Here is a 24,628-nt window from a genome sequence, read left to right as displayed (position 1 = left end):
GCACACGCACATACTCGCGCTCTTGATTTGCATTTACAGAAACTGCTCGGTTAAAGAGATTAATTCTTTTAACCAGATTCCCAGTTTCATTTTAATTAAGCAGAGCTCCAGGCACAGAAACGCAAACATGCCAGAATGACGGACCTCCATCAGGAATGAAATCTCTGCAGCGGTATGTCAAAGCCCCTCCGATAAGAGCCATCTGTCTGCAGGAGAACCTTGCACAAAGTTTGCGGAACTGGAGACCGTATCTGCTGGAGGACTTTCAAAATATAGTATGAAAATCAGTATAGTAATTCATATTAAAATAATGTTATATGATTACCAGAATACACACAACAGAAAAGTGAGGATGTCAGCAAAACAGTGTCACCAGAAAAACAATACTGTAACTCAGGGAAAATAATCCATGCAGTATTTTGTTTTTTTGAATATTTTACATTATACCATAACAAAAATTACTGTTTCTGTTTACAATTTCTGTGGATATTTGTTTTGTTTTGTTTTTTAAATCAAAAAGAAATGTATACTTTAATCAGCAAGGATGCATTAAAGGTGCAGTGTGTGATTTTTAGCAGCATCTAGTGGTGAGGTTGCGAATTGCAACCAACAGGAAAAGTTGGTACTTCCACCTGCGTCTCATTACCCCTGTTAACTTGGTCTATTTAAGCCCTGTTTATTGAGTCATTCTCTGCAAAGTTGTGTATGTGTCACACTGCATTTCTTAGCACTCTCTCTTGTCGCCTGTGATTTGACCTTGACCTTGACTTTGACCTTCTGCCTGATTTTCTGGATTCCCCTGTTTCCCTGTGCTTACCCTGAGGCTTGTTTTGGATTGTCTTCCCTGTGGTTTTGACCCTTGCCTGTCATATGGATTATGATTGTGGATAACCCCTAATAAAAGCTGTTTGGATCCTCAACCTTTGTGTCTCAGAGCGGTACGTGACAGTTATACTGTAACTGTTATAAAAAAAATCAATATCACATATACAATTATGTGGATATTTTGAAAAAAATGCATTCTTGCTCATGTTATCAACATTAAAAACAAGAACTCACACAGGGTATATTTTAGTATCGAAGAGAGTTTGAGTCTCAAAATCGATCTCTATGCACAGTCTGTGTGCTAAATCCCCACTTTTACAAAGGTGCATTGCTGAGAACGACAGTAATGTAGCTCGATTTGCTAATAATAATTCATTACATTAATTTAGCACTTTTCTCTGCACTCAAAGCACTTTACATAGATAGACAGGTACAGGTACTTGACTGCAAAAGATGATGTAATTTGATTAGATGTCATGTATTTGACCTTTTATGGCATTTTGCCTGTTAGAAATACATGCTCTGTTTTAGTGTCATTTCAAGGTAGACTAGAATTAAATGGATGGCAAAACTCAGTATTTTGTTCGCACACCCACTTCTGTCACCTCACGTAGTCCTAGGGGAACACGTACCCCAGTTTGGGAACCACTGACCTAGATGATTGTTATCTGGCCAATTATCAAATGTGATTGTAGTGATGACACATTTCACTCACTGTTACAGGCTCTATCTCACTCTGTGTGTGTGTGTGTGTGTGTGTGTGTGTGTGTGTGTGTGTGTGTGTGTGTGTGTGTGTGTGTGTGTGTGTGTGTGTGTGTGTGTGTGTGTGTGTGTGTGTGTGTGTGTGTGTTTGTTTGTGTGTGTTTGTTTGTTTGTGTGTGTGTGCGCTTATTACGCCATATGGGGACATGATTGAATTCAAATGAGTATCAGCAGGAATTTAACCCTGGATGCCCTTTGACCTTTAAGATCATCTACCTGTGTTCCACACCTGTGTGTTGCACCTGTTACCTTAACAACAGTACAGTGACAAAAAGATGCAGCCATGGAAACCGTAGGCTCTGCCGTCTGTCAAATTATTTTCAGCAGTACAAGCTTTTGTTCGAGTCGTCTCGAGTTTAACCATCAGCTGAACATTAGTACAGAGAATGTGGAAGTAAACAGTGACCAGAGACTTTAAAAAAGGACAAAAACACACCATAATGTAATTTAAACTTGAAAAAAATTACTACAAAATAAAAAAATTATCAAAACTTTATCTAAAATTAGAATGAAAACAGAAAATTATGAAATAAAGCAAATTTATTATAACAAAAACTATAGTACATCAATGATAGTAAAGTAGCATAATTTTTCTCTCAAATATCAGTTTTGTTCAGTTCAAAACATACAAACTTGGTCTCTTGAGATGTAACAACTTATGACGTCAACTACTGACGTCAAACCTGTCTGTATGTATCAACTGAATATGCACATATACAAAGGAGATTTTGAGAGAATTTCAGTCTGTTCTAGGGTGACCAGATGAGATTGGCTGAAATTCGGGATGGGGTGGGGGGCGGGGTGTAGGATGTAGTCTAAAATGTAGTCATTGTTCATTGCCGAAGTATTTTTTGGCACACAGTGCCGCAACAAATCAATCACTCCTTTAGACTGGCAGCCTGCACATTCATTCACTGAGCTCGCGGCTGCTGCAACTCTCGCTCTCTTCACGACTCAACCTCCACGGACAGTTTTTAATGTTTTAGCAGACAATAACTAAATCTTACTAAAGCAAGATTTTGCTTTAGTATAATTTTCGGGACAATCATGGTCGGATTCGGGATTCGGGACAACAGCTTAGATTTCGGGACTGTCCTGAATTTTTCGGGACTTCTGGGCACCCTAGTCTGTTCTTCACACAAAAGGGGCACCTCAGTTAAATTGCACGGCTGTTATTATACGTTGCTTTTTTTTATCATGCCTGGTCACCATATGTTTTCATTGCATGGTACAGATCAGTGTGTTGCATAAAGAAAGTCGAGTACATTTCTTTTTAGTTTTGGATGGACTATTCATCTAATGCAATCTAGTTTTAAGGTTGCTTTCTCTCCATTTTGTATTGATTTTTTGAGAGCATGAAGGATAGAAATGATGTTGAATAAAGGCACAGAACATGTGAACTCTTCAGGTCGTCGAGATCTCTAATTATAAGTTTTAAAGCATCTCATCCTCTCTCTCTCTCTGGGTTTATGCAAATGTTTAGTCTGTGATCTATTGGCCTGTTTTTCCTAATTAAACAAGACTAAATCATGTTCATTTAGCCTCTTTAGAGAGCTGAAGTCTCAGTATGCTTTTAAAACTTTTTTAATTTTTGGGGATTTTTGCATTAAAATATACAAAAACCACTAGCACAGTGTTATATTTTGTTCTCTTGTGTACTTACATTATCCCAAATGTTTAAATCCAGAGACATTTTCAATTTTAACCAGTGTAACGTCCCTCTTCCTTGTGTCACCTGTCAATGGCATCATGTCCGTGTTATCCTCGGTTTCTGCTTTTTCTGTTGTAGAAATCATGGCTACACAGTAGGTCTCATAAAGAAATGCGGAAGTAGTAGTTGTAGTGTCTTGCACAGTCACACAGTCTTCATGGACCACAATTATTCGTGAGTCCCTTCGGATTGATTTCCATCGGCAGTGGAGGCGACAGCTCCCATCATTACCCGCTCCTTCACAGCATCAAGCTACACCTTTCTTATTGTTTTGAATATACGATCTCTTGCGGCAAAAAATACAATTGTTTACTTTAACAGTGTTACAGTGTGTGTGGATTAAAATAAATATATAAAAAAAAACACTTAAGTGCAAGATCAGAGACAGACTAACATCTCGTTCCAAACCTGCAATGACTCATTTCTTGCTTGAAAAACAAATGGAGATGTATGCTGTTGAGCTCTAAAACAACAAAAAGCTCCATAAAAGTATCATACGACTGTCATAAAAGTGTGTGTTATACTCCAAGAGACTATTGTGGGAGGAACAAATAGAAAATTTAAGTCATTATTAGTGAAAATCACATAACCAAACTAAGATTTCCAGCAAACACACTAAACAAATGATTTTTCGATTTGCAAATAAAACAGATTATTGGAGTGCATTTCACAAGTTGCTGTTTCTTTTTATTTTTGTGAAATTTATAAGCAATTACTGAGTGAAAATTGTTTCTTAGCTTTTTAAAGTAAATCCTACTCCAGTATTTTTCAGTTTAATGCTTGTTCATCACAAAGTCATATGAACTATCGTTGTGACACTTTTATAATCATTTTTTATGGGGTTCCTCAACAGCTTCGGTCACCATGCACTTTCATTGTATGGATACATACGGGTGTGTGAACAGTGACATTTTTTCATTAATGTGTGATCTATTCCTTTAATTAAATGTGATAATCTATCTCGCGCGCTCTATATGTGGCATCCGTAGATCTGATGTCATCGCTGCTGAGACAGCGGCAGAAGTGTGTAATCTTGTCCCCCTGCTGTTAATCAATCTGAGAGACGATTTTCTGTAGGGAATTACTAATATCTACGTCTGTCTGAATTTAATGCGTTCATCATCTCGTCCGGAGCGGAGTGTGTGTGAATGACGACTGCTGCTGTTAGCGTTTATCTTTAAAGGCGAGCGCTGGAGACGGAGGAACGGCTGTCCCGCATGAGAGTCAGCAGTTATCCTCCACACCGTACGTACAGATGTCTGCGGGAACAATCAGAGCCTGACGACTGCGTCCTTTAATTACTGAGACAGCGACGGAAACCCACCTGTCAATCAAACAGAGGACTAGAAACATCTCCAGGTTTCTCTTTAACACCCTGGGAAGACTGACATATGAAATAATAATCGGAAAAATCTAATTTTTCAAAAATGGAAGAGTTATTAAACTCTTAAACACATTTTTATTTTATTTTTAAAAATTTGCATTTGGTTTTGTTGAGATCATACATCAGGCTTTCATGGCTCATATGGTCTGATGAAGTGAGAATGTGATGGAATTTTTTTTTATTTATATTTAGGCCAAAACAGCAAAAATATGCAATTTGTTGCAGCTGTTGATATTTATATGAGCAAAATATGATGAAATTCTGATAGCTTGTAATGTAAATCAATGAGATCTTTATCACAGACTACTTCGTCTAGGGCTGAACGATTATGGAAAATAATCTAATTGCCATTTTTTTAACCAATGTTGCGATTGCGATTTAATATGCGATTACTTTAAGTTCTTTACCTTCTGTATTAGTCGACAAAGACAAGCAATAAATCATTGTACAGTAGGGATGGGAATCTTTAGGCAGCCCATTATCCGATCTAATTTTTTTCTCATTAACTAATCTTAAGTCATGGCCATGGCAGTCATGGCCTAATGGTAACAGAGTTGGACTGCTGACCCAAAGGTTGCTGGTTCGATTCCAGTACCGGCAGGAATATGACTGAGGTGTCCTTGAGCAAGGCACCTAACCCCCAATCGCTCCCCGGGCGCCACTCAAGGCTGCCCGCTGCTCCGTGTGTGTATCCACGTTTGCAGTGTGTGTGTGTTCACTACTCACTACTCTGCTCCTAATGTGTGTGCACTTACTTGGATGGGTTAAATGCAGAGGTCAAATCACGTGTCACTTTCACTTCACTTTCACTTTCACTTAAAATATGTATTTAATTACATGTGTAAATATACATACTTTAAAAAAAAAATATATATATATATATATAAACACATTTAATTAAACCAATTACATGTTAAGAATTTTAAATGGGCTATAAACTAATATAGCTTCAAAATATAAAAGCTAGTAAATAAAGAGGAACAAAAAAAACACTACAAGCAATAAACAAAGAGTGCTTTCAGTATTTAAAAGTAGGCTGTCTGAACGTTTTCCATTCAAGAGCTGGAGTGATTTTCCCCCTATACGATAAGCTGCATTCACTCTAATGCACATATCTCTTTTGAAATTATAAATGTGGTTTGTCCTGTGGGTTTAAGATATAACTGACCGTGTTAACATTAATTTCGCGTCAAAAGCATTTTGAGATGCAAACATTTAACCAATGAGTCGCTCACAGCCGCATGCACGAGCACTCTTTACAAAGCGCGTAAGTATTTTAAAATGAAAGCAGCTTTCTCAGTGATTTTCATATTTTTAATATATAAGCCAACTGCATTCCAAAATACATAAATAATGCCTTTGTGGAGCATTTGTAAGGAAAATTCCGGCGGCCAAGACCGCGCACTGCAAGAGTAACATCAAAGCGGCAAAACCTGTGCAATGAAGCCCGCGACTGTCCTTGTAATTCGCTTAAATTCCGAACTTTATGAAAGATAATTTTTCGAAAGGTTCGAGCGGTGTCGTGTGTGTGTGTGTGTGTGTGTGTGTGTGTGTGTGTGTGTGTTCGTGTGTGTGTTTGTGTGTGTGTGTGTGTGTGTGTGTGTGTGTGTGTGTTCGTGTGTGTGTGTGTGTGTGTGTGTGTGTGTGTGTGTGTGTGTGTGTGTGTGTGTGTGTGTGTGTGTGTGTGTGTGTGTGTGAGAGAGAGAAATTAGAAGCAAGCAGAATACGGTTGTTTCTAAAGCACGCGCAGCGTCATCACGCATCTGTGTTTAAAAACTAAGCTCAGACTCGATTCTGAAATTCTCTGAATCGATCCAGAATTGTTAGAGAGAGAATAAATAACACAATATCAGATACATAAAAAAGAAACTTTTCTTTCCTGTATGCCAGACCTATGCGTAGCGTGCCAAGTTGATGTTTGATCTGCAGACTGCTTTTCTCTCGCGTGTCACGTGACCAATGTAATCGCAGATTTTGCGGTTACAAAATCGCATTTCATCATATCGCGATATTATCGCAAATGCAATTAATCGTTCAGCCCTAGCTTCGTCACGACGTACAGTCATCACTCTATATCTGCCAATATCTTGTTAAGGTGATATTTAAATGCTTAGTTTTATGATTAAAGCTCTGTAGGTTTAAAACGTATAACGCAATGCAATATAATTATGATTGAGTGATGAACAAATAAACATTCCTTAAAAAAACCTGATGATCATATTTAATATTCACATTTTAGCAAATACACTGAATGCATAAAATGTTACACCAAACATAAAAATGATGTATGGATAATCAAGTAAACCAAAGTTGCTTCAGTCCAGTAAGTGTTCATCTTGAAATATTACTAACAATATAAGTTATATTAACTTTAAGTAAAGATCTCACAGCAAAAAGACACGTGAACCAAGATCTGAAGCGGGACATTTTTACAATTATACCAAAAGGCTTTTTACTTCCTAAAGGTATAAACTATCAATCAGACGACATGAGATTGTGTACAACAGGATTTTCAGCAAAGTTTTGATCATGTTGATCATTTAGACGCTTTAGAAATGTAGGCTTCATTGTTAAGCTGCTTGATTAACTGAGTTTTTACATTGTGCTATAGATCATTGGAAATCAGTGTAAAACATGGTCTGATTTCTCCTTCATTAGTCTCTAGTAAATATTCTGCAGTGACGTGTCATGAACTGAACTGAACTGAGTTAATGCAGTGATTTAGTCTTCACTGTAGTTTCTCTCACCCGTCCAGTGATCTTGAGCGGTTACCCGACATTACAGTCGAGAGAACATGTTTAACCGCAGCTTCACGAGCTAAGCCTTGACTATTTAACATAACCTCAACCAGTACATGTGCGAATCAAAGAGATGCTCCTGGTTAAATGGCTGACACGTTTTTTGTTTTATTTAGACTCTAGTATAGACTCTCTCTCTCTCTCTATATATATATATTTATATATATATATATACAGTGGTTAAATTGGGCCGGGGCTCTCCGGGGCTCAGCCCCGGCACATAAGCCTGCTTGTTTGCAGTCAATTGCCTACTGGAAATTATGTCACATAAAATTTGATGAAAGTAATGCTTTTGAAAACATATTTATGACAATAAATTAAAGATTTTTGAAATGGCATGTCTATTTTGTCTCGGCGGAGCTGAGAACAATCGGAACACGGCCGTGTTCTTGTTCAGCTGCTTAATCTCGTTGTCAGTCGACCATGATCGCGCACCGCTCGCGCACGCGCATCTAGGTGACACGGATAAATGTACGCAGCAATATATAATGAATATTCCTGGGAGATTCGTAGTTGCGCGGGAAGTTGAAGCACGGAAAAGTTCCAGAAATGTACAAAAAGTGCTCTGGCCTTGAATGACAAGGTAATTAAATAACCAAGACTAGGTTGACCATGTGATTTTTCTCAGGAGATGTTTTGAGCATTTTACTGAACGCACCTGATTATCAGCAAACTGCCGAGAGAACTGCTAGCAGGCTACTCAAAATAAACTAGCAATATATTCAGTCGGCATATTTGTATTTGATCTGTGTGAATTACAGAAATATAAGACTTGCTAGACCTACATTTAGCTACCAAGAAACCTTTCCACAAGGATAGATTGATTTTATTTTTGTGTCTTGATCTTGATGAGAAATTATGCAGAGTAGGATGAGTGTGTGTGTTTTGTTATAGTAGTAAAGAGAGAGAATGGGAGAAGGAAGTGTGTGTGAGGTGGACCTGGTCACCACAGACCCAAATCTTCTCAGCTGTTGCTACTGTCATATGCTGCACTGTCTCTTCATGTGGCACATTATGTTTGGCACATTGTATGGGTCACTATATATCATAACAAGGTAATACAATATGTAATCAAGTGATGACTGATTAACAGTAATGTAAATGCTAAATGTCCTAATACCTGTTGATACTACAACAATGCAAAGTATATGCTCTTAACCTTGCAGTTTTTCACATATCATGTAATACTCAATTTCTCCATTTCTTTGCACAAAACTCTCCAGAAAGTGCTATTTAATGGTTTTTTTTTTTTTTTAATTCACGAGGGGGTATACCCCCAGAGCCCCCTAGGGAGAGCACCCCCACATGATAAATCCCAATTTAACCCCTGTATATATATATATATATATATATATATATATTTATACTACAGGGCTGTTGAATGCTTGATTCTGATTGGTTGAGAACGTTCTAAGGTGTGCAATTATTTTCAGGGAAACGCACGGCTAACGTAGTTCCAGGCAGGTCTTGACCGCATTACAGTTCCATATCACTTCGCGTAGTTAACTGTAATAACGGAAAATAGGATACAATTCATAACAAGAAAAAACATGCAGCCCATGCGCTTGATCTGCAATTTTTCGATGTCTAACTTCACAATCAATGGAAACATGCAGTTTTATTTTAATAAACAAAGTATATAGCCCTATATAGTCAATAGAAAATTAAACTGAATAGGCCTATATAAATAAATTGATAGTCCTTCTGCACGGGTTTTCGTAATTATTGCAGATAATAGGCTATAACAAATAAATAATTATTGATAGGCCTATAGCCTACTTGTTAATAGGACTTTGTGTTTCATTTACTACTTTCAATATTAGGAAAAAAACATGAACGAACTAATTAAAATGAATTGAATTAATTAATAAATAATAACATTGAAGCACATGCCTCTCTCTCTCTCTCTCTCTCTCTCTCTCTCTCTCTCTCTCTCTCTCTAATAACTGCATTAATAACTGCATAAAGCCGGGGACACACTTATTGTAAGGCCGGTTATGAATGTAATTTGATACTTTGTTATGATTGATGATGCCCAAACGCGTGTTCAGCGCGTTCAGTCTGTGTTTAAAATCTGCTGCAGTCGATGGAAACAGAATGTTTCAGCCAGTCGTTAAGTATGTCCAGCATTAGTCTGCTATCAGTGGCTCAAACCTCCGTTACTAACTCTAAAATGACGTTTTGGACTTAGCAACGGAGGCGTGGGACTAGATGCGCAATAAATTAGTCCTACATACAAGAGCGTTTTAATGACAAAAACTTTACAAACGTCTTGAAATACATCATTTGAACAATGTTTCGATGTGTGGTAACTGTAGTATAAGCGGAATAATAGACTTCAGGCCGTTGAATTATTAGAAAAATAATGCACCCCAAGGTGTAATGGCCACTCCGCTTCGCGTCGTGACCGCATTACCACCTCGGATGTACATTATTTTTCTAATAATTCAACGGGCTGTCGTCAATTATTCCTTACATATATATCCCCTATGGGCGTCACAAACATACATTTTAAACATGCATTGAGTTACTGTATTGAGTTACTGTTTCTTGCTCACACACACACACACACACACACACACATACAAACATTTAAATTTCTAAATAAAAATCTGCTCTCAGATCTGTGTATTTATCTGAGGAACAAGGACAGCCAGTAAGTGTATGTGTGTGTGTGTGTGTGTGTGTGTGTTATCAGTCAGGCGGCTTATTCTGAAAAGCCATTTCCCTCCTGACACTCCCCAATTTTGAGTTTGCAGGTTTGCGCTGATGTTAGTGGAAATAGAAGTGACATGTTCCTGTCACAAAACTATAACAATACAATTCAGCTGAATTATTGCACTTCAACACACACACTTCAGTTTTACTCCTGCAGACTTCCACTTTTATACTGAAGTTGAACATGCACTTGTTCTGTGTAAGTAGCCGATATGGTAATATTTCAAGAAAATGGGATTGCAAATTTATATCGTGTGTGTGTGTGTGTGTGTGTGTGTGTGTGTGTGTGTGTGTGTGTGTGTGTGTGTGTGTGTGTGTGTGTGTGTGTGTGTGTGTGTGTGTGTGTGTGTGTGTGTGTGTGTCTGTGTGTGTGTGTGTCTGTGTGTCTGTGTGTCTGTGTGTGTGTGTGTGTTACTGGCTTCAGAAGTGTGTGTGTGTGTGTTTATGATGCTTTACTGTGCCATCAAACCCTTTACTGCACTTACCCTCTCCTTCATTTCTATACTGCTTGTTCTACATAGGGTCATGGGAAATTTACTTTTTTTATTTTATTTTAAAACACTTGTAGGGTCGTGGTGATTTTATTATGTATTTATTATTTATTTATTTATTTTTTACAAACTGCTTTTCCCATGTAGGGTCATGGGAATGCTGGATATATTATATTATATTATATTATATTATATTATATTATATTATATTATATTATATTATATTATATTATATTATATTATATTATATTATATTATATTATTCATTCCTTCATTTCTATACTGCTTGTTCTACATAGGATCATGGGAATTTTATTTTATTTTATTTTAAACCACTTGTAGGGTCCTGGTGATTTTATTATTTATTTATTATTTTATTTTATTTTACAAACTGCTTGTCCTATATAGGGTCGTGGAGATGCTGGAGCATTTATTATTTTATTATTTTATTTATATTGTGGAGTCGTGTGGTTGCTGGAGCCTTTATTTTTATTTTATTTCATTTTATTCACTTTATATTTAGACTTTTATATTTTAAACATATAAAACTTTGCAAACACATTATATACTTCAGTTTGCACATTGTTTGAAGATCTTTGGAAAACTGGTGAAATATACTACAGCAAATTATTCAGAGAACAAATCTACATATTTAATGATTATCGAAATAGCTGTTAGTTGCGGCCTACATTTATGCAACACTTTTTGATTTTCTTCTCAGAGGTTTCTTAGATTTACTGCAGCGGCTGTTTCACCAGTTTCAAAGAGTCTGTCAACTGGTTAATCTTAAGTCATTTCTTATTAAAAATACACTTTGTTAATGTTTTTCCCAGTCCACCGTATTTACTGGACACATACAGAGAGACACATGCTGAAGGTAATCTCCCATAATCCTCCCTACTGGCAGTGTGTGTTTCTGCTGCTTAATGAATAGTGTAAACCAGAGTTATGATTGCAATACAGAATACACACACACACAAACACAGATGTGATGTATCATAGCACAGACATATCTGCCTTCCTCCAGTAGAATAGAGGAATTACAGTGCTGTGATATCTGCTAGAGAAGTGTGATTCACACAACTACCAAAATAATCCAACACTTTCAGATAGAGACACATGCAGGATTATATAGGGGAGAGTGTGTGTGTGTGTGTGTGTGTGTGTGTGTGTGTGTGTGTGTGTGTGTGTGTGTGTGTGTGTGTGTGTGTGTGTGTGTGTGTGTGTGTGTGTGTGTGTGTGTGTGTGTGTGTGTGTGTGTGTGTGTGTGTGTGTGTGTGTGTGTGTGTGTGTGTGTGTGTGTGTCAGAGAGAGAGAGAGAGAGAGAGTGTGTGTTATAGTGCTGTAAGATTGCATATAGACCAAAAACAAGACTTTGAAACAAAAACTAAATCGCTTGCATTGCAATAGAGCTGTCGCTTCAGCTTAAGATGAAAGATGCCCTGTTAAATAAATGCATTTACATGGATTTATTTTTGTGCATTTTTATATATTTAAAAAGAAAACCTCCTTGCATCTTGTGATGTTTCTGGCTTACTAACCACCTTTTATTTCTAACCATATGTGTGTATATATATATATATATATATATATATATATATATATATATATATATATATATATATATATATATATATATATATATAAGGGGTTTGCAGTTCTGAAATATCTCAAACAAAGTAATATTTTGTACCAATGCAGTTGAAAATAAAAGTCAGAAGTCTAGCCTGGTGCTTGCTGCTGATTGGTCTGTGAGGTAGGGCCTACTTCCTTTAAAAAATTAAAATGTTTTCCAATACAAATATCTAAACATTCTTAAATAAAGATAGATTTACTTGAGAGGCAAAATAACTTAAGATATTAGGTCTTGTTTACTGAAAAAAAAACTGACCCCACTGCTATTTTTTTTTTGTCTTAAGCATAAACTTACAACATTTTTGTATATTTTTCAGAATGCAAGACTTAATATCTTAAGTCATTTTGCTTCTCAAGTAAATGTCTCTTGATTTGAGAATGTTTTGATATTTTTAATGGAAAAAAAGGCTAAACAAGAAACATTTTTTTTGCAGTGTAGTTCTACCATGATAAACCGTTTAAATGGCAATTATTTCACAGGTATACGAGGGAGTCACATGACCATTATTACAATGTGGCAAATAATACTGAGGAAGCGACATCATTTTATTCATGTCGTTCCTTTAGAGCGGTTCTCTGAAACAAGCCTCCATCATGGCAAAAACTCACATTCTCATCACGGTAAAAGTGTAAAATTACAGCCCTACGGCAATGTTCAATTCCTCCTTGTAAGTTCAGAAATGTCGATTCAGATGAGAATTAATTTAACATGCAACCCCGATGTTTGTCGAAATCACTAGATTGTACAGCCTGGAAGTTTCTCCTGCAGTCTTTGGAGAAAATCACTGACATTTCTGTTTTCAGACGGCAATAAAATCACATTCTAGCGGATGTAATTGCTGAAATTACCTTAAACCCTCACACACAAAAAAACGACCATTTGAATAAAACTCTTGATTTTATTCTGGCGAGGTTTCTCTTCTTTTTTATCACACATATACTTCTTAAAAAAGAACAATCATAAATGAGATCTCTTTTATATCTCAACTATTTCTCCTAGATAGTGATTAGATTTCAATATGAACTCAAACATTTCTCCTCGACAGATCTGAGCTGTTCCATTTTACGTACGTCACAACTAGCGAGTCTATCATTTTAGGAGAAACATCTTGATGCTAAAATGAAACAGACCAGTGAACCCCATTAAGTCTCCTGAGTCATAAAAGAGAAGCATCTGAGCAATAAAAAAAGTTCTCTCTCTGTTTAGTCACTCTGTACAGGGACTATAAATGTTCCTTTGTAAATACGTTTATAAATAAAGCGAAAGGAAATGAATATTGTTTAAAGAGCTGAATGCAATCAGCGTTCCTCAGTTCAGTGTCAGACAGATTAATATATCATCAGAACACAAACGTGCTCCTTTAACCCGTGTGCTTGTGTGTTTGTTTAGGCTGCAGCGATGCTGATTTGAGAAGTTTAGCATCCAGACTCAAAGACTGGTTCGGGGTTTTGCACACGGACGCCAACAGAGACCTGAAGACCACCACGAGTGACACTGCACAAGGACGTAAGTGAGCCTCTGTGTGTTCGAATACGGTAAATCATTATTCAATTGAAGCTCAGTCACAACTGGAGCTTTAACCGATTATTTGCATGTTTATGTACCCGATATCCGATATGCAGAAGTTATTGTGATAGTTGTTGTTTTACTTCTGTTTTGATACAATGATAACAACAGCACTGAACTGAACAAACTGTTTTACTCTTCAGACTCTTTTGTCCTCCTTGAATACAAAGCAAAACAACATCAATAAATAGAGTCTGACAGAGTGCAGAAAAAATAAAGTGTCTTTTTTTAATGACAGCTTTGATCAGGTAAGTAAACAGGTAAAAAATAAAGCACGAGAAAATAATTCTAACAAATTTAAAAAAAAATTTAAAAAGCATTGGTACTTTAGTGTAGCTTAGTACTCCTTCATCTTTGGATATTTTTAACAACAGCAGCGACACTCATATTAATAATAGACTAAATAAATTCACAAAGTCTAATGTTTTCAAATGGAGAACAATAATAAATGACAGGGGAGTATATCACCCTTTCATAAATGTAATCAGTTTTAAAAGGTTTATATGTTGTTATAGGGTACAGAGTGAAAACATCTACTTCGCTGGAATAAACACACAATCTCAGGAAAATAACAAACAAAACATACATATCAAATACATCATTGCAATTACCGAATCCATCTCAACTGGCTTGTTATCAGAATTATTAATAATATCTCAGTCTAGTAGATTATAAAATACCTGCTGACAAAGCACTGTTTTATCTATGCATTTACTATGCATTTACTGAATTAAAAGGATTATTTATTATAATTATGATTTATTTTAATTGTTTATTGGATTTAACTAATATGTCCGTCCATCACCAGTATAAACCTGACCGTCTCTCTCCTGTAGGTTTCGACACAAGCATTTTACCCATCTGTAAAGATTCTCTCGGGTGGATGTTCAACAAGCTGGACATGAACTACGACCTCCTACTCGACCAATCAGAGCTCAGCGCCATTTACCTCGACAAATACGAGCTGTGCATGCGGCCGCTGTTCAACTCCTGCGACTCCTTTAAAGATGGAAAGCTGTCCAACAACGAGTGGTGTTACTGTTTCCAGAAACCCGACGGTGAGTCTGCAAAAAAAAAAATGATATGAGCCTATTGGGGTTAGTTAGTAGATGATCCTCAGATATACTGAACCCAGAATATTTCATAATTTCAGTCACAGAAACTCTTTTAAATGTTTGTTTCTTCAGGCATGCCATGTCAGAATGAGATGAACAGAATTCGTTCTCAAAGCCGAAGGAAGACACTGATAGGTGGGTGGATTTGATCAACTGGTGTTAGCTCCTGCTGTCTGACCAATCAGGCATTGATTGTGTTTATCGTTGCTGTATTCATCTGGTTTGTGTGATTCTCTCTATCTGTAGGGACGTATGTACCGCGCTGTACTGAAGACGGTTATTTTAAGGCCACTCAGTGTCATGGCAGCACCGGTCAGTGCTGGTGTGTCGACAAATACGGCAACGAGATTGCAGGATCCCGCAGACAGGGCAACCCTACCTGTGGTACACACATACACGCACACACAAAAACACACACAGCATACACCTGTGTCATTTTAGTATCATCTACTGTATATATTTATATACTATTATTTAATATAATATTTTAAATGAGCTTTTATTTTTATATTTTCAGTTTTCATTTTAATTTGAGTAATTGTTATGTGCTTTCGCCATTTTTTTAATGTCCATATATACTTCAACTTAAATCTATTTCACTTAGTTGCTAAAGCAAGTTGACATTTTTTATGAAGTTCTTTAAATTGATTTTTCATCTAATATTTATATTTTATTTTAGCTTTATTTCTGTTACCAAAAACTAATTTTAAAAGTTTGTTTTGTGTTATATGCTTTTGTTATATATAGTTATTCGTTTTTTTATATAAACTGTATAATATATAAGTTTAAAGCTGAAGCCCGTAGTTTTTCCTCTTTGTCACCATCTCTGTTTGAAATCTGCAATTGCAGTTATTCGCGTAATTATCAACTTCACGTGGGTTGTGCCTCGGCACGGCACAGCACGGATGAATCCAGTGTTTTGAGGAGAATGTGCGGCTGTCAGTCGCCGCCGGTGTGGATACTGACATTCAGAATCACAGATTATACTGTTTGGAAGTATGACCAACATAAGAATTTTCACCAGAAAATATCATCTAAACAACCAAGTAACATCCACTTTTGTTCTGACCAACTAAGGGGAAAAAAGCATTGCAGTAAATCACACTGATTAAATCTAACGATCGCTTATCATATCACGTCAAACCGTGCAAATTATTCTTTGTTCTCAAATTGTTAATGTTAACAACATCAGCATTGCGTGAATACATTTAATGCGCTTCCGATATTATCCTTGTTTTCGCATGGGCCGGTTGCAGTCTCTTTTTTTCTGTAGACACTCTGAAGTCCGACCGAAGTCTTCTGCACTTTACAGCGGGTGAGTCTCCAGCTGTCACTGGTGATTGTCGTTTGTACCTTTCTGGATCCGCCATCAAATTGATAAGTTTAATAATATCAAGTGCTGTGAGAAAATAAAGGCTATAAATCTCCACCTCCAACATCCTCACACGCAATATATCCACTAGCCGAGACTCTTCTTTATGTGTACAGATGTGACGTAATGACACAAAGACATGCTCAAATTTCCCACTGAAATCCACCAGTACCACTGGAATTTAAAAAAAAACATTATTACAATCTTACCATTTTGAATCGAGCTACGGCAAGCAGATTTTGAACACTGGCTGGTTATGTACTTGCTCAAAATTTTATTTTGGATCATTTTTAACCCAAAAAAGTTACGGACTGCAGCTTTAAGATGACGTTTTTTCATCTAATATTTAAAAAAAAAATTGGGGGGGGGGGGGTTCAGCTTTATTTCCATTACAGAAAGCAATTTAAGTTTAACTTGTAGTAATTTTGTTATGTGCTTTTGTCATTTTTTTGTTTGTTTTTGTTTTATAAAACATTTCTGTTTAGCTTTCATTTAATTTGTATTTAATAATTTTAGTACTTAAACTTAGTCAAATGATTTTTAATTGTCTTAGTTTTAGTTAACAGTAACAGCACTGATATATACTGTACACACACTTTGATTCCTAATGGGTGTGTGTGTGGTTTTGACATCTAAAGCTCCATTATTCAACAGTGTTTCCTGAGTTGTCTTTCAAAATGTATAAAACATTATATTTTATATATAATGAATGATCTTCCTCAGAACACACACACACTATCTATCCACCTGACACCTTCCCTTTCATCTGCTTGTGTGTGTGTGTGTGTGTGTGTGTAGAGGAGGATCAGGAGACATCTGGAGATTTCGGCAGTGGTGGTGCCGTGATTCTACTGGACGATCAGGAGGAGTCTCCGCAGCGTGGGCGGGGTCGACAGAAAGAGAGGCGGGGTCGACTCCACCCCCGCGGGGCGATCGAGGATGACGAAGACGGAGAGGATGACGAAATTGGCTACGTCTGGTAGCTCCGCCCACCCATCTTCTGTTAATTAACCAGGGACCCATGTTAAAATGCACAGTTCTGAAGCCATTCCAGCTCCGCCCCTCGGACACGCCCCCTTCTTCCTGCCCAGCTCTCATTCTGGATCTGAACTTGTCCTCCTCATTCTCTCTTTCTTTAGCCGCCTCTTCATGTTCTGTCCTCTGTTTTCCCTCGTTCAAACACTCCTCTAGTATTCTAGATGCCTCTTTGCGGCTCTAGGCGGTAGACGCGCATGACGAGATTGTTAAGCATTTCGGGGCTTCTTACCAGTTCTAAGTAAGATCTTTTAAAAGGTTCGTTCTCAGTGGTGGTATGCATGAATGCCACTGTAGAATGCATGAAACTGAGACCTTTGAGGGTGAGGATCAGTTGGGCTTAAGCCAAACGTGCACTACAAGACTGAAGCTCATCATGCTTTCATGTTCTAAATCTGCCACAAGAGGCTGCAGATCGTAACGCACAGATCGTAACGCATGCTCGTCAATAATGGCCTCTTTATGCGAGACACGTTGCATCTAGTCAGAGATGCTATGATAAATTTAAAACTAGTTAAAATCTGAGCAAAGAGCAACAGCAATGAGCTAATGAGATTGCGAGAGAGTGTAAAAGTAGGGTGAGACTTTTGTTGAAAATTATGAAACTTTTGGCTCATGCATATTTCTGGTTTCTTTTTCTTCTTTTTTTCTGTTAAAATGTGCAAATCTGTGTTACAAAATGACCCGATCCCTTCCTCTATGTGGTTTGTGTGAATCACCTTCCTCTTGTGTGAATTACTTTGTGTGAGAATGAAAGAGTTTGACTGGTGATTGGCGGGTTTAGTGTCACAAAAACCACACAAGAAACTGTGAGTGTAAATGTGCGCAGGATGGTGAGCTTCAGTCATGTTGTGTGTATTTGACCTTATGCTGCTTTCACGTCATTTCACAGTTACTGTAATTAGAAGTAGAATTTTTTTTATCTAATATTTATATTTCAGCTTATTCTGATAATTTCCATTTACTCGAGATGCAGAAAGACATAAGATATTAGGTCTTGTTTTCTGAGAATTTGATCAAAATTAAGTGAGATCGTTCTTAAACAATAACAAATATCTGCCCTTAGTGGCCTTAATACCCTATTGACAGATATACCTTTTTTATTGTTTTGAGCTTAAACTTCTTGAACTTTCCAAAATCAGGCATACATTTTTCAGAAAACAAGACTTTAATATAGTATGTCATGTTGTATTTGAAGTTAATGTATCTTGATTTAAGATGTTTAGATATTTGTACTGGAAAACAAGACAAAAATACTGAGGAAGAACAGCACTTTTTTGTGTGTTGACCATTGTGGCGTCCTGTAAACACAACCATAACAGCAGCAGCTTCAATGCTTCAATGATTAACTAGTTATTTGACTGCCTGTTTGATATGATTTCATTTGATTACAAACATTGTTGTCTGGAGTGTTTTCTTTGTTCTTCAATATTTAGCAAAAGAATATTAACATGAATTAGTAGTAAATAACATGCGTCCAAGGATGTGAACATAATCGGGTAATTGCAGTCATTCTGACACGATGTGAATGCAGCAGTGAGCACGTCGGCCGTGAGCCTGATATCATCATTTGCTAGTTGTTTTCAGCTGATGATTTAGATTCAAAGTCCTTTATTCTGTTTTTTAAGGACCTTTAAAAGTGGATCGTGACCTTTGCGTCGACTCTCTTTGCGATACGTTCACTGAAGCTTGAGAGTTTTGGCTTGACAGAATTCAGAAGCGATCAAACGGCTCGTCAGCCTGACCTTTTTAAAACCATTACTGAACGCTTCCTCTCGCCGAAAAACAGAAGGCGAATGAAAAAGCTCTCTGCGTGACGGCTGCTGCGAGATGGATTTGGTGTCGTTAGCACATCCGTGATTTTTGAAAGAGTTCTGGGCCCTGGAGTCACATCCGCCTCCAATCATTCATCTCGTTCTGCATTCGTCATCTGATCAAATCGGAAATAGTTTGATCCGACCCAATATGTCAAGCTTAAACAGTTTTATAAGCACATGTGAGGTTCATACGGCTGGTGGAAACTGAATCATGGTTAGTTTTCCGCTTCTGATTTGCATATGAAATTTGAAACCGAATTTCCCAGTTTTTTTGGCAATCTCACCACTCGCACAGCACTGATTTCAATCCCACAATGCCCTGCTCGGCTCCTATAGAGAATGAACTGGAGATGGCCGCTCTTATCGGATGATCCACGAGGCTCAAACACAAACACTGCAGAAGAGTTTAGTGCTGATATCAGATCACAGCAGCTTAGTTCTGTTCCTCTGACTCTACACACACTCGTTTCTCATCTCTCCGGCACGTCTTTTCTCACTCGTGTCAGCGGCGTTTTGGAGCGCGAGTTCTGGAGGTTCTCCGCAGAAGGGAATGTCTCGCTCGGTGATCATAGATGGCGCTCCAGATGGATTATATGAAGCGTTTTTGCGCCCAGAGGGGACGTTTCTGGGTGCCCCTGAGGGATTATGGGTAACAGAGGAACGAACTGATGGGCTTTTGGCTTCCTGACACCTTTTTTTTCCTTATTCTTTATTTCCTGTTTTCCTTTTTCATTCCCTACAGAAATGATTATTTATCTCAGAGTAAAAGACACATTTACTAGATACACATGATTTCAGAGGAATGTATAATTAGGCAAAAATCATTTACTCACCCTTATGTTGTTCCAAACCTGTATGATATGTGTTTTGCCTTCTGTAAATGCAAAAGGAGGTTATCAAAGATTGTTTTTTTTTTCATTACAGTTAAAACTAAACAAAAATCGCATAAAAGCATCTTAAAAATAAAGGCTCTTTATCGGCATCGAGGGAAACTTCCCGTTACACAAAAGGCTTTCTAGTGGGAAAAGGTTCTAGAGAATGTTCTTTACACTAAAACAGTGTCTATATCAGACACAAGCGGTCGTGTCTATATCAGACACGACAAGAACAAACAGAACCCATTATGATGAGTGATGCTGTCTACACTGGATGCGGCGCGAAGCGACACGACAGATTCCTGAAAGTTAACTGATTCCCTTTTCTCTATATGTCATACTTCAAGCACTCGTACTACTTGTGACACGGAGAACAAATGGATTTGCAACGGTCGCTTTGTCGCATCCTGTGAGTAGAGAACCTCAAGCTGTCCGGTATAGACACAGTGCAAGAAAAAAATGGTTCTTTTAAGAACTGAACGTTTTTTTGCCATTGCAATTCAATGGTGTTGCTGTGAAAACCCTCTTTTGGAACCTTTATTTTGAAGTAACAGCAGTCCATGTGACTCATGCACTAGATTTCATGTCCTCATAAGACGCTTTATGAGGAACAGACCCACATTTAAGAAATGCATCTTATTGCACTTTATTAAATATATGAAAAAATTAAATATGACACCAAGCACCATAGGTTTTCTTGTGATTGGAGAGATTTGAGAGCTGTGAGAAGACAGAAAGTCATACACGTGTGGAACAACATGACGGTTTTTCCTTTGAATCACCTGAAATGGGGCTCCATGATTTGGGGGGGAAATCGAATTGTTATATAAAAACTGTGATTTAAAAAAAGCTCCAGGTTTGCTGTGCTTGTTTGTAGGGCTGCACAATTTGGCCAAAATTTTGTCATTTTATATCGATGTCTATAAAAGAATATTAATAATAAAACATATTTTGGTTTTTATTAAAAGTTTAGAGCCCTTAAAAGCCCGGTTTATAACCCCTTCTCATTACAATTTTGGGAAGATGCTTAGCATGTTTTCTAATAAATGCATGTTAAAAGTGACCCAAAGTCATATATGTATTTAATTAAATCACAGCCTTTGTGATTTAATACTTGTACTAAGCCATATCGCGATTTCGGTTTTATTTCAATCAATCGTGCAGCCCTATCCTGCAATATTAGTATCAGGCTACAGGAAACCTATCTTTCATCCTTTCTAAATCTCTCTCTTTCTCTCTCTCTCTCTCTGTCTCTCTCTCTCTCTGTCTATCAATCACATTCTCATGATGAGCTGAGAGCATCTCACACACACACACACACACACACACCGTATCTGATCTCTGCAGAACTGCATCATGGACTTCTGATGATAACGATGACCTTTGACCTTTGAAGTGACCTCTCCCCTCCTCTAGTGCTGCTGTGTGTCTGATGCCTGGCCTGCAACTGTAAACTTCCCCAATCCTGTCCCGTCCTGCCTCTGCCTGCTTCGCTCCTGTACAAAGGTGCAATAAAAGCTTCGTTACAATGTTTTCACTTATTTTACCGCACACACGCACGCACACATACACACACACACACACATAGGTGACCCGAGCACTCACACCTGCAGCTACAAATGAAACAGTCGATGGCCATATTTGCAAGAGTTTCCTTTGTTAATTCTCTATATTTTTTACTCTGTAAAGACAATAATTAATGTGTAAAAAAAGAAGAAAAACGCTGAATGTTCAACTGGAGATGTAATTAATGACGTCATGTGGCTTCGTCCATTTGCCTTGCCTGAGTCTGGATGTGTAAAAACCCTCCTGTGGTCCTGAGTTCAGTGTACAGACCTCTTCTCGCTATTTGTCTGTCTCTCTATCCGTCTGTCTCTCTTTCCACCCAAACAGTGCTGGTGTTCGCACCAAACTCGCTGTTCAATCTGGCCCAATATGGGTATTTCAACAGTTAAAATCGATCAAATTTAATGATAGTTACCTAAAAGTACTGAAATGAAATTAATACATACACTATTAAAAATAAATGTTCTTTTTTGGAATTGATGGTTCCATAAAAACCTTTAAGATCCATCCCAGACAGCAATCTGATACCGGATCTGGGCCGACACTATATTCCTGTCTGGGATGAAATCTTTCCATTCCACTAAAGGTTCTTTATAGTGGAAAAAGGTTCTTTAGATTTTTAAAATGGTTTAAGAACTGTTCACTGAAAGGTTCTTTGAGGAACCACATTTTTTTCTTTTATTGCATTGCTTTCGGGAACTTTATTTTTAAGAGAATATTTTGCAAAAATACTCAAAATATTTCTTAAAATTCATTGAACCCACTTTAGAGTTCAAGAATTTACTGCCCGATTGGACATTGTTACTGGTCTGTGATCTCAAACGCCCAAATATCAGCTGATTACTCATTAGTTAATCACTAGTTCTGGATCAGAAATAAAAAGTGTCCCCTACTGGTTTTGATTCAGTAACATCAGATGTTTAGCAGAGTCTCCAGCTGAACACTGGCACCGTTTCAGTGATTTCTCTCTGTTTTCGTGTTTTCCCGTGATTTTCCCCTCCTGATCGAGAGTCCCAATTGGAATGTTCTTTTTCTGGGCTGATTTGTTTGCTCTGTTTGGTTTGGTTTGTTTGACTTTTTCTTTTCTTTTCTCTCTCTCTCTCTCTCTCTCTCTTTTTATTTTTAACTGTAAAATGGTTCCTTGAGAAAATGTTTGTCTGAATAAAACTGGAGTTTGTCCTCGTCCAGTTCTTCTCCAAATGTGAGAGTCTTTTCTTGTGACTTGTGTTGGAAACTGGTGGCTGTGAATCAACTTAAGGTTTGAGAACTGGTTCTTATTTAAAAATTATAGAATTGAACAGTTTTATGGCATTGAGTTCCATTAACTGTTCTTGAACATCTGAAACGGTATCATTTAAATCCATAATGAGCGTTTTACTTTGATATGTTTATTTAAAATCAAACGGAAAGTGTTACAGAAGCTCTTTTCTACCATATTGTGACACATCGAAATGTAATGGATTATCGATAAAAATGTGGGGCGGGACTTGGTTCTGTGCATTGGTTGTTGATTGGATGTTGAGATGTGGGCGTGGATCTCAAAAATGGAGGTGGATCTAAATGTGAACTTACAGTAGATTGTAATAAAGGGTTGGTTTATGCAAACTAAATGATTATTTTTCAGCAGAAGATCAAGTTAAGACATTTTGTTCAAATATCACGAGGGGATTTTTTTAAAAACGCATATACAGATGAATTGCTCATTATAAAATCTTTAACATGCATTTAGAAAATGGACAGGGTGAATTTTCATTTTATGCCGAATTCTTCCTCCGATGTGGATACATTTGGACGTTTTCTTGCAGAACAGATTGAAATATGACTCTCATCTAGAAAAATGTAATCCCTCCACTGCAACCTTAATAACATCAATGATCTCCATGTAGTGATGTATTGATTGTTGTCTGAGACACTATTTCCCATTGATACGCCCTCAGAACGGCTCGCTCACGAGCCACACGCATCCGTCAAAGCTAATGATCTCCAGCCGACACGGCCCACTTTCTTCCTTTGTCTTCATTTGATAAGCTTTATTCAACCATTGATTTCATAAGACCCGATTTATATGCTTTAATTCATTAGGCCGGCAGGAAAATCCATTATTTTGTCAGTCACTCTTCCTTAGCGTCTCTGTGTCGCCCACTCGTTCTCTCTCTCTCTCTCTCTCTCTCTCTCTCTCTCTCTCTCTCTCTCTCTCTCTCTCCCTCTTGTCTCACTCCATTTAGGACGTGCTAACCGATATGGTTTCTGTGGGATTCTAGAACATTCCTCTTCTTCCAGAAATCTTTATTGAAGTGGGATCTCCTCTCTCTCGGCTCCACACCTCTGATAAAAGCAATTTCAAGCTGACAGCGGCCGTGGAGTTTATTTAAAGACGTTAACGTGGGAATTTGCACCATCTGGACTCCTCAACGTACCTGTATTCAACATGTCAATTTGTCCTCTTTCAGACTTCGTCCGAAAACAAGAGAGCTGTTTCAGAGGTCTCCAGAGGGATTGTGGGTAGTCGCCGCATATGCCAGAACGTGTGTTCCCTCCACGAGTGAGACAGCGATCAGCATTATTTCCCTTTATTATGGGTCAGTATGACAGGGATTCAGATTTGCTGAATTGAATTAAAAAGTGAAATTAGGTTTTTAAAAGTTTCTTCCCGTCTCGTGTATGGAAGCCCATTTCTGCCACATAAAAAAGGACGGTTAGGTAAATCCTAATTTTGACATAAAAAGTAGTCTATGATAAATATATATATATATATTATGACTTTTTATCTCATAATTCCAAATTAGTGTTTCATAATTTTCAACGTTTTGATGTCATAATTGACTTTTTCTCATAATTAAAATTTTTGTAATCTAAAATTTTACTTCAAACTTATAATTTAAAGTTTTGTCATACTGACTTTTTATTAGTCATACTCGTAATTATGACTTTTATATCAGTTTTCCCTTGGTATTTCA

General features: G+C 37.4%; 1 protein-coding gene across 1 annotated transcript in view; it reads left to right on the top strand.

Moving 5' to 3' along the window:
- Positions 1–22,858, top strand: part of spock1 (SPARC (osteonectin), cwcv and kazal like domains proteoglycan 1) — a 214,858-nt gene extending 192,000 nt beyond the window's left edge. The window contains exons 7-11 of the mRNA XM_077247341.1: positions 13,715–13,831; positions 14,728–14,949; positions 15,079–15,141; positions 15,253–15,390; positions 17,177–22,858. Coding sequence (XP_077103456.1) covers positions 13,715–13,831; positions 14,728–14,949; positions 15,079–15,141; positions 15,253–15,390; positions 17,177–17,361 — 725 coding nt within the window. The 3' untranslated portion in view covers positions 17,362–22,858. The remainder of the gene's footprint in view (positions 1–13,714; positions 13,832–14,727; positions 14,950–15,078; positions 15,142–15,252; positions 15,391–17,176) is intronic.
- The last annotated feature ends 1,770 nt before the right edge of the window (positions 22,859–24,628 follow it).

This window comes from Siphateles boraxobius, unplaced genomic scaffold, assembly GCF_051911475.1.
Source record: "Siphateles boraxobius isolate OS27281-9 unplaced genomic scaffold, OSU_SipBor_1 3, whole genome shotgun sequence".
NCBI lineage: Eukaryota > Metazoa > Chordata > Actinopteri > Cypriniformes > Leuciscidae > Siphateles > Siphateles boraxobius.
The sequence above is the reverse complement of the archived record's forward strand: the minus strand, read 5'-3'. Positions and strand labels throughout refer to the sequence as shown.